This window comes from Cricetulus griseus, chromosome 3 (assembly GCF_003668045.3).
Source record: "Cricetulus griseus strain 17A/GY chromosome 3, alternate assembly CriGri-PICRH-1.0, whole genome shotgun sequence".
Taxonomy (NCBI): Eukaryota; Metazoa; Chordata; class Mammalia; order Rodentia; family Cricetidae; genus Cricetulus; species Cricetulus griseus.
This window is the reverse complement of record NC_048596.1, coordinates 95015873-95029876: the sequence shown is the minus strand read 5'-3', so window position 1 is coordinate 95029876 and position 14004 is coordinate 95015873. Positions and strand designations below refer to the sequence as shown.

General features: G+C 40.3%; 1 protein-coding gene and 1 pseudogene across 1 annotated transcript; one reads left to right on the top strand and one right to left on the bottom strand.

Annotated features, from left to right (window-relative positions):
• Positions 1-1178: 1178 nt before the first annotated feature.
• Positions 1179-2358, bottom strand: LOC113834863 (annotated as a pseudogene).
• A 636-nt stretch (positions 2359-2994) lies between these two features.
• Positions 2995-3954, top strand: LOC100773551 (olfactory receptor 56B1). Its single transcript, XM_027408049.1, has one exon. The coding sequence runs from the start codon at positions 2995-2997 to the stop codon at positions 3952-3954; it is 960 nt and encodes a 319-aa protein (XP_027263850.1).
• Positions 3955-14004: the final 10050 nt, after the last annotated feature.

The window sequence follows — 14004 nt, the reverse complement described above, 5'->3', positions numbered from 1 at the left end:
GGTACAAGGAACTCTCTGTGTGTGTGTGTGTGTGTGTGTGTGTGTGTGTGTGGTCATGTGCAAAGGACAGGGTGGTTTTCATTCAGATTATAGGCTCAGAAAATAAAGAACATGACAAATAATAGAATTTGGACAAGTATGAGTCTAATTTTAGCAACAGGATTCAGAGCACCCCACTGTAGCTCCTTCGGTACGATGGATGTGGTTTTTCATGAGGTAGGATGTGAATTTTGTTCCTTAGTTATGAAGATTCAATTCTACAGGAAAAGCCCCTGAGATCTACGTACAACAACACACATAATACTGCACTGTACACTTGATGATCTGAGGATATATCTCATATTAAATGTTTCTAATACAATAATAAAACATCATATGTGCCTAAATTCTGTCTTTGTAGATCTACTAAAGACCAACTTACACAAAACATTAAGATATGTTTCCATTATATAGCACATTAAGGTGAAAAATTAAGCTATTGTCATTTAGCATTGCTTAACCTCATTCTCTTGCAGTCTCCTCAAGTTTATTTGATATAATGTAGACTATAAAATAAAATATATTTACCCCCTAAACTTCAGCATGGCTTATTTCTGCAAATCTTTACATGTTTATGACAGTATACTCTTTGTAAAAGGCTGTATAAAATATGAATGGATATGTATACAATCATATGTAGTTAATTTACAAAATCAAATATCCCATAATTACATGCTAAAATTCTAGCTATTGTTATTGAGTAAACAACTAAGTCGAGCAATGATGAGAAAGATACAATGGAAACAAGGCACTCACTCAATTCTACAACATTTCTGAAAAGATGAAGAAATGTATAGGTAAAATTTAGATGTATTTGAGTGATAACATTGCCTGGAATAACTGTGTGTCTTGCGAAAACACATCTCTTGTTTATTCTGGAATTTTCCTAGTGAGTCAAATTGTTAACTGCAGTACATTTTTGGCAGTGGCAAGAATGAAACCCTGGGCTATGCATGATGGCATGGCTTTCTACCATGGACTCATACCTCCAACCCATATAATTATGACCTTTAAGTTTACTTCTCTTGCTACAAATTTCTTGAACTTCCTAAAGCTATAGTAACACCAAGCATGAAGTAAGAGACTGTCTGTAATATCTATTCTGCCATAGCAGTGACATGTGCATCATGATGATGGCTTTAAAACAAAAGAGATCCCCATTGCAGAGCTTGCCTTTCTGAGTTGGATCTATCTGGTTTTTTTAGCTCTATTTTGAGACAATTATGTTCTTTCCTTGTCAGTTCCAACTCTTGTTTCAAAGCACGGATCTTCAAAACACTGCTCACCTTTTTTTTACCTCCTGGTTTGATGCGGATTTAAATTCCTCATCACTTGCTGAATTTCCACCTTGTTCTTAGCTGAAGAAGTCCTACATCTTTAGATTGTAACTGTGAATTCAATAATTTCAAAGACTAGGAGTTTTTTTTATTTTATTCAAAGTATTCTTTAAAATATCTCTATCAATGCAAACCTCTTGAGAGGCATGGTGAGTCTTATTTATTGGTTCTTACACCACAGAATTTACTTCTTTGTCTGAGTTCCAGCAAGCTCCTCTTCTCCCAGTCACTTATTCTTTTCTTTAAGAAAAAGTTCTCTTTCCCTACATCCTAAAGCTGCTTCTTGATGTCTTCATACACACTGACAAGGCAAAATGTGAAGCAACTGACTCATTTCCTGAATGCATTGCAAGTAGGGTTATCATGTGTCTTCTGTGGACCTTTTCCTGATTCTGAATGCAGATACTATATTGCATTAGTGCATCCACGAGAGCCTGAAAATAGAACAGAGATCTCCACAGACAGAGCTTGTTACATGATAACACGCAGTATATACACTGGGAGTTGAAGACATAAATGTCTTATTTACATCCAGTGATTCAAGTATGAACCGAAAGAATTAGAGAACTAAGAACTCCAACTGCAGTCAGGAAACTCTGCCCTCAACCACCTCGCCCAAGAGAGTATGCTGAAGATCTTGAGAAAAGTCAGGGAATTTCACTGCAACACACAAAAGACATCTCCCTTTGTCACCAAATGGCAAAAGCTACTTGTCATCCTTCATCTTCCCCTTTATCAGGAACTATGAAACGTTTCATTGGAAAAAACAAAAACAAAAACAAAAACCCAGGTGGTCAGACATGGATAGTTAGCAAGAATTCAACGCCTAACAACAATAAAGACTTCCAGCAACACAGCTCTTACAGCAGAAAATCTCAAGGTGATTCTTATGTATCTCAAAAGTGTGCTAAATCTCTTAAGACAGCATGTAGGGCAGTGGGGAGGGGCTAAAAACCACTGCTTTTACCCATTCTGCCACCATTGCATTGCTTGAATCAACAATCAGAGCTGTATTTATAAGAATTATCTCTGAAGTTCATCATGATTTGATCAAGAGGACACTGTATCTCTCAGTGGCTCCCCCAAGACAGTATTCAAACTAGAAGTGGACTTTGACTAAAATATTGCTGAGTTTTTTAGTATGTACATTTGCACATGCTGTACATTATGTAGTTGACTTTACTTTTTTAAAAATCTTTTTTTATTTAATTTAGAAACAATCTTATTTTACATATCAATCCAAGTTCCCTCTCCTTCCCATTCTCCCAGGTCCCCCACGAACCCCCCATCCCACCCCCATCCACTCTAGAACCCCAGCTCCATATTATAAGAACCAGATGTATGACATACAAAGGAATAATGCTAAGTGTTTTAAGTATTAATGATTTTAAGTGTTTCAATAAGACAACCCTTCAATAACAGCAACATGATTTTGCTTTTCAAATAAAATCAGAAATGGGAGTTTTAGATGGGTTTTTATAAAGTATGTGAAATTCCTAAATATTCATTCATTGAATAAAAAGGAACATTTAATATAAGAGAAAAACCTCATCTAATGATGTTTATGTTCAGAGAACCCAACATTTGACACCCCGTCTTTTCATTTGCTCACAGGAAAATGTCTGCATCTCTTAAAGTCTTCAATAGCACCAAGTTCCAGGTATCTGAGTTCATTCTGATGGGATTCCCAGGCATCCACAGCTGGCAGCATTGGATCTCCCTACCATTGGCTCTGCTCTATCTCTCAGCAATAGGGACAAACGTCCTCATTCTCATCATCATCGATCAGGACCCTTCCTTGAAGCAGCCCATGTACCTTTTCCTGGGCATCCTCTCTGTGGCGGACATGGGCCTCGCCACCACCATCATGCCGAAGATCCTGGCCATATTCTGGTTTGATGCAAAGGTCATTAGCCTTCCTGAGTGTTTTGCTCAGATTTATGCCATCCACTGCTTTGTAGGCATGGAGTCTGGTATCTTCCTCTGCATGGCTTTTGATAGATATGTAGCAATTTGTTATCCTCTCCGCTACTCAACAATCATCACCAATTCCTTGATCTTCAAAGCCACCCTGTTTATGGTGCTGAGAAATGGCTTGTTTGTCATTCCAGTGCCTGTGCTTGCAGGCCAGCAGAATTATTGCTCCAGAAATGAAATCGATCATTGCCTGTGTTCTAACCTTGGCGTCACAAGTCTAGCTTGTGATGACAGGAGGCCGAATAGCATTTGCCAGTTAATCCTGGCGTGGCTTGGAATGGGGAGTGACCTGGGTCTCATAATATTTTCATATACTTTGATTCTTCGTTCTGTACTCAGACTCAACTCAGCCGAAGCTGTTTCAAAGGCTCTGAGCACTTGTAGCTCCCACCTCATCCTCATCCTCGTCTTCTACACTATCGTTGTAGTGATTTCAGTAACTCACCTGGCAGAAACCAAGACCACCTTGATCCCAGTTTTGCTCAATGTGATGCACAACATTATTCCTCCTTCCCTCAACCCTATGGTGTATGCGCTTAGGAACAGAGAACTCAGGAAAAGCTTCCAAAAGGTGCTGTGTTGGAGTTTACAAAAGAAATGAAAAACCTTCTCCATGATGTATATGAACTTTAACTTCTGTACTATATAGTGTCATTCTAGACATGATGAAGGGGAGATGGGAGTGCATCTGAGAGTCCCTTTGCATGATTTTTTTTTACATAAATGATTATGAAAATTTAACAAATGGAAAAAGAAAAAAATTCCTCTCACAATTGTTCCAAAACAGGGAAAAGCTAAATAAATATATTCAAGTATATGGAAGGACTGTCCACTAGACAAGGCATATGATGCTACAAACAGAACTAGTGACTTATATGTATGACCCAAAATAAAACCAATATAATAACAAGTACATGAATTATAGGACATGCTTGCACTTTGCTATCTGTATGTTGGTAGCAAACTCAGCTTGACTAGTTAGCAGTAGTAACATGTGATGCAGAGGCAGACATAGAAAACACTTATGTTGAGCAAAGCCTGAGCAGGCTGTGAGAGTTCTAGGTGGCCGATGAGTGGGTGACCTAGCATGAACAAGCAAACCCACTTACATATGGTTGTTGCCTTTTTGCCCCCCAGATTTGCTCTCTGCTCTTCTGTGCAGCTCATTATCTTTCATGTACTGTGAATCAAGCTCCTCTGTCTTAGGACATTCAGGTGGATTGAAACAATGGTGAGTGATAAAGAGAAGAGAATTTTAGTTATTTCAGATTCTTTATTCTTCCACTCCTAGCCTCCCTCAACATGGATCTGGTAGGATATATCTTTTATAACACTTCTCAGGTGGTCCATCTGCTATAGCAAGTGTGTCTATCCAGTGACACCTTTTTCAACTTACCTTCTCATTGAGACAAAGAAAATAATAAAGAATTCAGGTATTAGTTGGTAAGAAGTATGTTCTATTCCACTGAGCTATGTGGTCTCTTTTCTCCTGTGTGTGTCTGTGGGTCCATGTACTTGCATGTGAAAGGGAGGGGTGGGATGAGGGGAACTGCCTCTTCTTCCCCCATTCAGGGCAGTATTCTCTGCCACTATGCATGCATCCATGCTTAGACTCAGGGCCTTTCCTTAAAAGTACTAAAATAAATACAAAATATTCATTCACATGTTATGAAGAAAACACAATTATAGAAGCTGTCATTCCACAGTTATCAAAGAATCTTGGAAAAAGCATTTTGTTTTCAAATTATGTTTAAAATAATTTACCCTATGCCACATATCTAAAACAAAATGTTAAGTTCTTATGTGATGTCATTTCAGGTATACAGTAATGTTGCAAGACTAGAACAAGAAATACTTTGCTGTGTGTGGTGGTGCATGCCTGTAACCCCACTGCCAGGGAGGTAGAGGCCAGTGTATCTCTGTGAATTCAAGTCCAGTTTGATATATACAGCAAGTTCTGGTCCAGCCAAGGTGACATAATGAGATCCTCCCTCAAACAAACAAACAGAGCAAAACAAAAAAAATTACATGAACTATTTACAGAGATTTATCAGGTATTTATATATGCCCACATTATGAGTTATCTTCTTTACACATGTACGTGTGTGTATGTATGTATGTACTATTTTTCTGAGCTATCAGAAATAAATATTATTGATTCTTAAATACATCACTGTGTTTTCAAACACGAAGACAGTGACTTTTATAACCATAAAAACATCAATAAATTTAAGGTGCCAGGGGCCAACCCCAGCAGTTGACATGTCCCTGAAAGGAGATAAGGAGTCAACAAGGGAAGAAGAGAGCCAGGAATGGTGGTCAAGATGATTTTGTAGCCTGGCTGACTGACAATCAGGTTGTTTACTTATACAGACTCATAAGACAAAGACAGACTCATGGTTTTTTAAAAAGCTATAGAATATATCATTTTGTCTCCATATTTGTGTTTGATTTTCTATAACATGTCTAATGTCATAGATTCAGTTGCAATTAATAAGCACAGATATAATGGATTTTGCTTTTATATCATTAATCCTATAATCCTATTTCATAGAAGCTACAAATTATTTTGTTAGAGCAAGCATACTTAATTATTAACAACCCATTTCCAGGCTGGCAGCATTTGCAGTTTCAAAGAGCTACATAAATAGAAAATATCTGAGCCAGTTCTTTTTTCCATTGTATGCTTTTAGCTTCTTTGTCAAAAATCAGGTATTCATAGGTGTGTTGGTTAATATCAGGGTCTTTGATTAGATTCCATTTCATTGGTTTACCTGTCTGTTTTTGTCAATATCAAGCTGTTATGGAGATGCCTCCTGAAGTTCTTTTATTGTACAGTATCATTTTGGCTATCCAGTGTTTTTTGTTTTTCCATATGAAGTTGAGTATTGTTCTTTCAAGGTCTGTGAAGAATTGTATTTCACTTTTGATGGGGATTGCATTGAATTTGCAGATTGCTTTTGGTAAGATTGCCATTTTTATGACAGTCCACAGAATGGGAAAAGATCTTCACCAACCCCACATCTGACAGAGGGATGATTTCCAAAATATACAATGAACTCAAGAAGCTAGCCACCAAAACAGCAAACAAAAAAATTAAAAAGCGGGGTGCAGAACTAAATAGAGAATTCTCAACAGAGGAATCTGAAATGGCTGAAAGACACTTAAGAAAGTGCTCAAAATCCTTGGCCATCAGAGAAATGCAACTCAAAACAACTTTGAGATATCACCTCACACCTGTCAGAATGGTTAAAATCAAAAACACCAATGACAACTATGCTGGAGAGGATGTGGAACACTCCTCCATTGCTGGTGGGTGTGCAAACTTGTAAGACCACTCTGGAAATCAGTATGGCGGTTGCTCAGAAAAATGGGAATCAGTTTACCTCAAGATCCAGCCATTCCTCTCTTGGGTGTATACCCAAATAATGCACGTTCATACAACAAGGACATATGTTCAACCATGTTCATAGTAGCATTGTTTGTAATAGCCAGAACCTGGAAGCAACCTAGATGCCCCTCAACTGAATAATGTGGTAGAGAAAGATAAAGAAAATGTGGTACATTTATACAATGGAGTACTACTCGGTAGAAAAAAGCAATGGAATCTTGAAATTTGCAGGCTAATGGATGGAACTAGAAGAAACCATCCTGAGTGAGATAACCCAGTCACAGGAAGACAAACATGGTATGTACTCACTCATATATAAATTTTAGACATAGAGCACAGGATTTCCAGCCTACAATCCTCTTCACCAAAGAAATTAGGAAACATGAAGGTCTCTAGGGGATAAATGCATGGACCCCAGGAATGGGAAGGGGCAGGAACTCCTGAGCTAATTGGGAGCATGAGGGTAGGGGAGAGGGAACTGCCAGAATGAGAGTAGGAGAAGAAGAGAGGAGAGGAGGAAATGGAGGAGCAGAGATATTGAGTTGGGGGAAGAATAGAGGAGAACAGGATGAGAGATACCATATTAGAGGGAGCCATTTTAGGTCCAAGGAGAGATCTGGCACTAGGGAGATTTCCAGAGACCTACAAGGATGACAATAACGGACAATCCAGGCAAAGGTGGAGAGGATAACCTAAATGCCCTTCCCCTAAAATGAGATTGATGACTACTTTTTTTATGCCATCCTAGAGCCCTCATCCAGCTGCTGATGAAAGGAGAGGCAGACATCCACAGATATACACTGAACTGAACTCTGGAACTTAGTTGCAGAGAGGGAGGAATGAAGAACGAAGGGGTCTGTACCAGGCTGGAGAAACCCACAGAAACAGTTGGCCTGAAAAAGGGAAAGCATATCGACCCCAGACGCTCTTTGGGAGGCCAGTACGGGACTAATCCAGCCCCCTGATCATGGATGCCAATGGGGAGCCTCCGGAGGTGGACTGGCGTTTTGCCCTGGTGTGTGTGTGGGGGAATATGAGAGCCCATCCCACGTGAAGGGATGCGCTCTGTCTCTGGACACATGGGGAGGGGCCTAGACCCAGCACAGGAAGATTTGGTGGACTTTGTGGAGCCCCTGTTAGGGGCCCTACCCTGCCTGGGGGGTGGTGGGTGGATGGGGTCGGGGGTAGGTCAGGGTGGGGTAAGAGGGGTGTGGGTGTGGAGAGGGAGAGGGAGAGGGAGAAGGGATTGACATGTGAAACAAGCTTGTTCCTAATTTGAACTAATAAAAAAAAAAGATTGCCATTTTTTTTCTATGTTAATCCTACCTATCCAAGAGCTCGGGGGATCTTTCCATTTTCTGATATACCCTTCAGTTTCGTTCTTCAAATACTTAAAGTTCTAGTTATACAAGTCTTTCACTTGTCTGGTTAGAGTTACCCCAAGATATTTTATGTTGTTTGTGGCAACTGTGAAAGGTGAGGTATACTTGGATTTAGTTTGCCAGTATTTTATTGAGTATTTCTGCATAAGTGAATTATCTTGCTTTGAATAGTGTACTATTCTTAGTGTAAAAAGAACTATTCATAAATCAGCTTGTCTTTGAATTTCTATTTTTGTAGGGACATACCCTGCATAAACCCCTGTTTAGTATGTCACTTATTCAGCAAACTCTGTGCTTAATGTAAGAGGAGGCCTCTGATCTTTTGTCAGATTTCCTGGTCAGTTTGAGTTTGCCAGACTCTTTTAAGTTTACATTTATTTAAATTATTCTATTTGAGTTTGCTTCAGGGCAGGTGTCCTGAGAAGATCGTGGAGTCATGGCCTCATAAAAATGTTTTTAGCATCTTTGTGCTTATCACAATGTCCAGCACATAAGGAAGATTTCGGAATAGGGCCAGATAAAATTATCTCTGTAAAAGCAGGATGGGTGCTAAGTTTAGCACTTTCCTAAAGAGACTCAGACATAAAGACATTAAATGGATTATAATGTAGAAACCCCTCAAATATGCAGCACATGGAGACCAAATCCAAAAGAGGGAGACAGCACCACAGAGATGGTAGCATTCAGCTCAGTTGGGCTGGAACTGTGCCAAACAGCTGTGCTGGCTTCATGACTCTCACCGTTTCCAGTGGATATGGCTGTGTCGTTAAAGAAATAACATCAATATTTTAATATAATTCACATGGGTCATGTTTACATATCCAAAGCTCTATGAAATCTTCGTGAAAAAGCTTTGTGAAAATGTTTGAGATTCAATAAAGTACAAGATAAAAAACTCATTTGATTTTTAAATCTTTGTGAGACATTTTCTCATATTATTTCAGCTTTTAAGTGTACTGGGCAAAAGTGTGTATTTTTGAGGTATGCAGTATACTATTTTGATTCATGCATTTCACAGTACATGCTGTGAAATGACCAGTATACTCATGCTAATTAATGTATCATCAACTCACCAAGACAATATTCACTTTTAAAGCAGTTCATACTCTTCTTACCGAGGCCACACAACAGCAGCCAATCGTTAAAGAGAAATCATACAGATTCCCACCATAAGGCATTAGGATTGGTAATATAAATTAAACATAATTTATGTGTGTGTGCTTGTGTCTCAACACAGGTAGGCATACAGGCATGTGTGTGTGTGTGTGTGTGTGTGTGTGTGTGTGTGTGTGTGTGTGTGTGTGTGTTTGTGCATACAGGTGCACTTGAGCATGCATGTGCCCACAGAAGCCAGCAGAGGGCACTGATCCCTTGGAGCTACAAATGTTTGTGTGTTGCCTGATTTGTTGCTGGAATAAAATCTCTGTTTTTGGTGACTGAGCAGAAAGTCTTCTTAATTGCTGAGCCATCTCTACAGTCCCAGGAACACAACTCTTGAAAGCAGTATTGCTAGTAAATAAGCAACAACACAAATGACATAGGTGACAATTAGCAGCCTGCCATCAGATGGACATATCCTGTTGTCATCAAATAGTAGCCATTCTAACACACAAGTGGAATGCATTTACTTAAATTTATTCTTTGAAAATTTCATACAGGTGTACAATGTATCTTATAACCACCCCTTGCACTCCCTCTGGCTCTCCCAGGATACCTCATCTCATTTCCCACTCAATCTCTAGTTCTCTATATTTACTTAGTTATTTTTAACACACAGAGCTCAGTTAGTTCTGCCCATATTCATGTGAGTGTGAGGTCATCCGCTGGGGCATTGGGAATGAACCAGTGTCCACACTTACAGAAAAGTAGTGACTCTCCCTTCCCCAGTAGCCATCAACTGTCTAAATCCAAACAAGCACAAATTCACTAGCTTGCAAGACCCCTCCACCTTATACTTCTAGTAGTCACTTCTATCCAATAAGAACACTTTCCATTTCTATCAAATATTTTTTGAGGTAATCTCACTATTTAGCTCTGGTTAGCATAAAACTTGAACCGCTCCTGTTTGCAATCACAAGTTTCTTCTTATAAGTTTTGTGTAAAATTTTACTGTGAAAGTGTTTAGTAATTTGGCCAGGTGGATGCTGATTGGCATTTGTTATTTCTTAGGTTTAGGTTATGCTACAGACCCATTGCAAACTATGTTGCAATCAGCATTCTACTTGATGTACTCTGGTGAATGTAAGTACACATTTTGTTGGAGGGTCATGCGTACTTACCATTAAAAGACAAACACACAAAAAAACAGTTGTTTCTATTTACGCTGGTGGTTCTCCACCTGTGGGTCAAGACCCCTTTGTGACCATATATCAGATATCCTGCACATCTTGAATTTACATTACAACTCGTAACAGTAGCAAAATTATAGTTATGAAATAGCAATGAAATAATTTTATGGTTGAGAGTCACCACAACATGAGCGACTGCCATTAAATGGTTACAGAGTTAGAAAGGTGGAGAGCAACTACTTTACACTCCTAGACTGCTTTATGCTCCTACAATCAGTAGCATGTGGCAGCTCCAGGTCCTCATCTTGGGCAACACCTGGTACTTTCAGGCTTTCTCACTACCTACACATGTTGGTCTGTATCCTACATCATGAGAGATTCAATGTGCATTTTTTCTCCTGGTAATTACAAAAGTCAATGTCCATTTGCCTGTTTGGTGGTACATTCGTTCTTCCTTGCCTTTTTCTTTTTCTTGCCAATTTAGAAGGAATGATTTACATGCCAATATATATGCACACAGCTGATACCATATCCTCCTTTGTGCCCGATGTTTTAGTATTTTATCTTTTCTCAATAAAATATTAAATTTTTATTTACTCCAGTTTCTAATTTTGTGGATAACATTTTCGGGGCTTCATGTCAAAATTTTGCCTACTACAAATCACAAAGAAGATACATGTTTAAATTTTACATATTTAATTCTAATGATTTTCTGAAATTTACTTTCAGCAAGAGCCATTTAGGTGAAACGACAGGATTGTGTTTTTCACTATATATCTCAGTAATGTAACAAAGTTCAATGAAAGATATATTTATTTTCTTTGAATAAGCTGAACTCCAGATTAGGTCACTTGATGTGCATCTCAGGATCTGGTACCTGGGTTCTGCTTTCTTGTAATAATCTCTCTAATAAATATTAGGAGGATAATATGCAATTTAGGAGGTTGCATAAAGTCTCACATCTGTATGTTTAGGAATTTTAATCGGAAAAGTGAGGGCAAAATCTACATATCATTGAGACAATGCTATGGGTGTAGTGATATGATCTCACGAACATTAAAGGGTTAAAAACACCCCTTAAGTTATGTACAGGACACACACACACACACACACACACACACACACACACACACACACACACACACACACACAAAACCCTTTACATTTAAGCGCCTATCGTTAGTACATGGCAGTTTCAATTCCTTATCCTTGACAATGACAAGTGACAATGACAAATATATGTGAATTGACAAAATTTAGATCTCAAATCCAGGTATTCTTACAAATTGGTGGAATTTACATCAATTTAGTGACATTATTTTTTTTTTTTGGAAATCATACGTATTTGTAGTAACTATAGTACCATTGGGGATGGAGGGAAATGGAAGCTGACTGGGTGGCTCTGGACATTGAGGAGTGAAGGGGATAAAAGCTGGCTGGTCTGATCGGGACACCTATTCAGAATTCCTTTCACAAATCCATGTAAAAAGTGTGTGTGGATTTCCTGTTGAGTTGCAGCCTGCTCTGTAAAGGACAATCCACCACTGTGAGCAGCTTCAACTCCCAGCTCTGTGGATTCACAGAGTGTCTGTTGGGCAAAGGTTACAGTAGCCAAAAGCTCCTCTTCCCTCCCTCAGCCCTGGATTTTGTCCACAGGGAGAAAGGTATTTCCTTGAGGAAGGGAAGCACTGCCAGGTAGCCTGTCCAAGCACTGCAGAACCAACTCATGGCTCTCAGGATTCATGTGAATTCCTCATCATTTAATCTCCATCATCTAGACAGACATTGCTATCTGGTATATTAAAGTTACTGATGCTCTAGCTCCTGCCTAAAGCTTACCATTGTGACCTGGTCCTCACATGCTTGTGTATCAAGCATCTCCTAGACTCCATCACTGATTCCTGTGTTGAATGTGTTGTTCTTCCAAGAAACTGTGGCAGACAGCATCTCTTTAAGAAGTCCTTTCTGAAAAAATCACAATTCCTCTCTGAAACCTTCCATATCACAGCACACACACACACACACACACACACACACACACACACACACACACACACACACAGACCCTACCACCACCACCATCTCAAGTCCAATGCTCATTTGGGAGTCATAGGCACTGGGTTTTAGTTCTGCCACAGTTGCTGAGGTATTTGCAGTGTCTCTCCATCGAGCTCTGAGCTTCCAGCTGGATTGGTCTGTGTGAATTCTCCATGTTGGTCCACAGCAGATGGTTAGTGTTTCCCATAGGGGAAAAAAAGTGAATGTGTGGAATGCCATTTCTGTACTCCAAACACTTAGTGTAGTTTGGAAGCAGATGGAGAATTTGGGATTCAGTGACTTTCCCTCTAGGATGAGAAACAAGTATGCAATATGATTAGAAATATCAAATATAAAGCATTTTTTCCTACAAAGATGCAAAATTTAAAAAAAAATCCAAGCAATTACTATAAAAATAAAGGAGGCAGTGAAAATGCCCACTGTGTCCTTGTCTGTGGTAATACAGTATTTGTCAAGGTCACTTACACACAATTTTTATTTAGAAATATCACAGATAGTACACTAGAAGATAGTATCTCGTTAGACTCCTCTAGTGGACCCAAGGGAATGAGGACACGATTGCTGAAATATTTTGCAAACAAAACTTGTTTAAGAGGTCCTGTTTTCCTCTCCTGAGACCTTTAGTCATTGGGGGATGGATCGATGGCATCCTCCTCGTCTTGCGGGTGTGGGAGATGCCCCCCAGTGGCCACAATGCCCAGTCTGGTTCTCAGGATTCAATAAGTACCCCTTATAGTTTGGAAATGAGACGTGCTGGGTGCGTGGTACCCACCCACCCCAGCCGCATGAGACTGTCAGGGGAGTCTGGAAAGGCATGCGGCTTCATATGCAGCGCCAGGAGAGCTCGAGGTGGCTCAGGTGGCGCTGGATCGGTCTGAGAAGTCCTGTTTCCTTGGTGGGGCAGATCACCCCTGTGCCTGCTCTTTTGCTGCAGGTCCTGCTTGACCCTTGCATCTGCGAGTGTGCATGGTTTGCTCGTGCCTCCAGCAGCTCCAGTGAGTTACCAGGTTAGGTAAGAAGACCTCAGGTGTTGGGGCACCCTGGGCTCAGGGGTGCAGCATCGGGGACGCGTAATCCGACGCCACCGAGAGGTCTCCGTATTTGGGCCACAGGACCCCTGGACTTGGGAATCAGGGATTGGCCACAGGGACCCTGCTAGCACACGGTTGTCAACCTCCGGGCGCCACTGCATCTGCGGGCCATCTCAGGCGGCTCCGTTCCCAGGAAGACTGGGGACACAGTGGTGGTGGGTAGAATGGGGCTCAGAATACAGGCCTTGTAGCCACATAGACAGGATGATATGCCTTTAGGTCCTCATTGGTGTGGCCTGGGTCTTAGCGTGGCAAGTGCTCCTGGCTGCGCTCCAGACATTGGATGGCGAGGACGGAGAATAAAGTCAGTTCCATTGTTAGGGACCCAACAGAGAAGGCACGTGGGATTAATGGGGAACTGCCTGCTGGCTCATGTGGGCAGCCTGGAAGGCTTTAGCGAAATATGCTTTTTATTTAATTTTATATGGCTCCTACCCACAA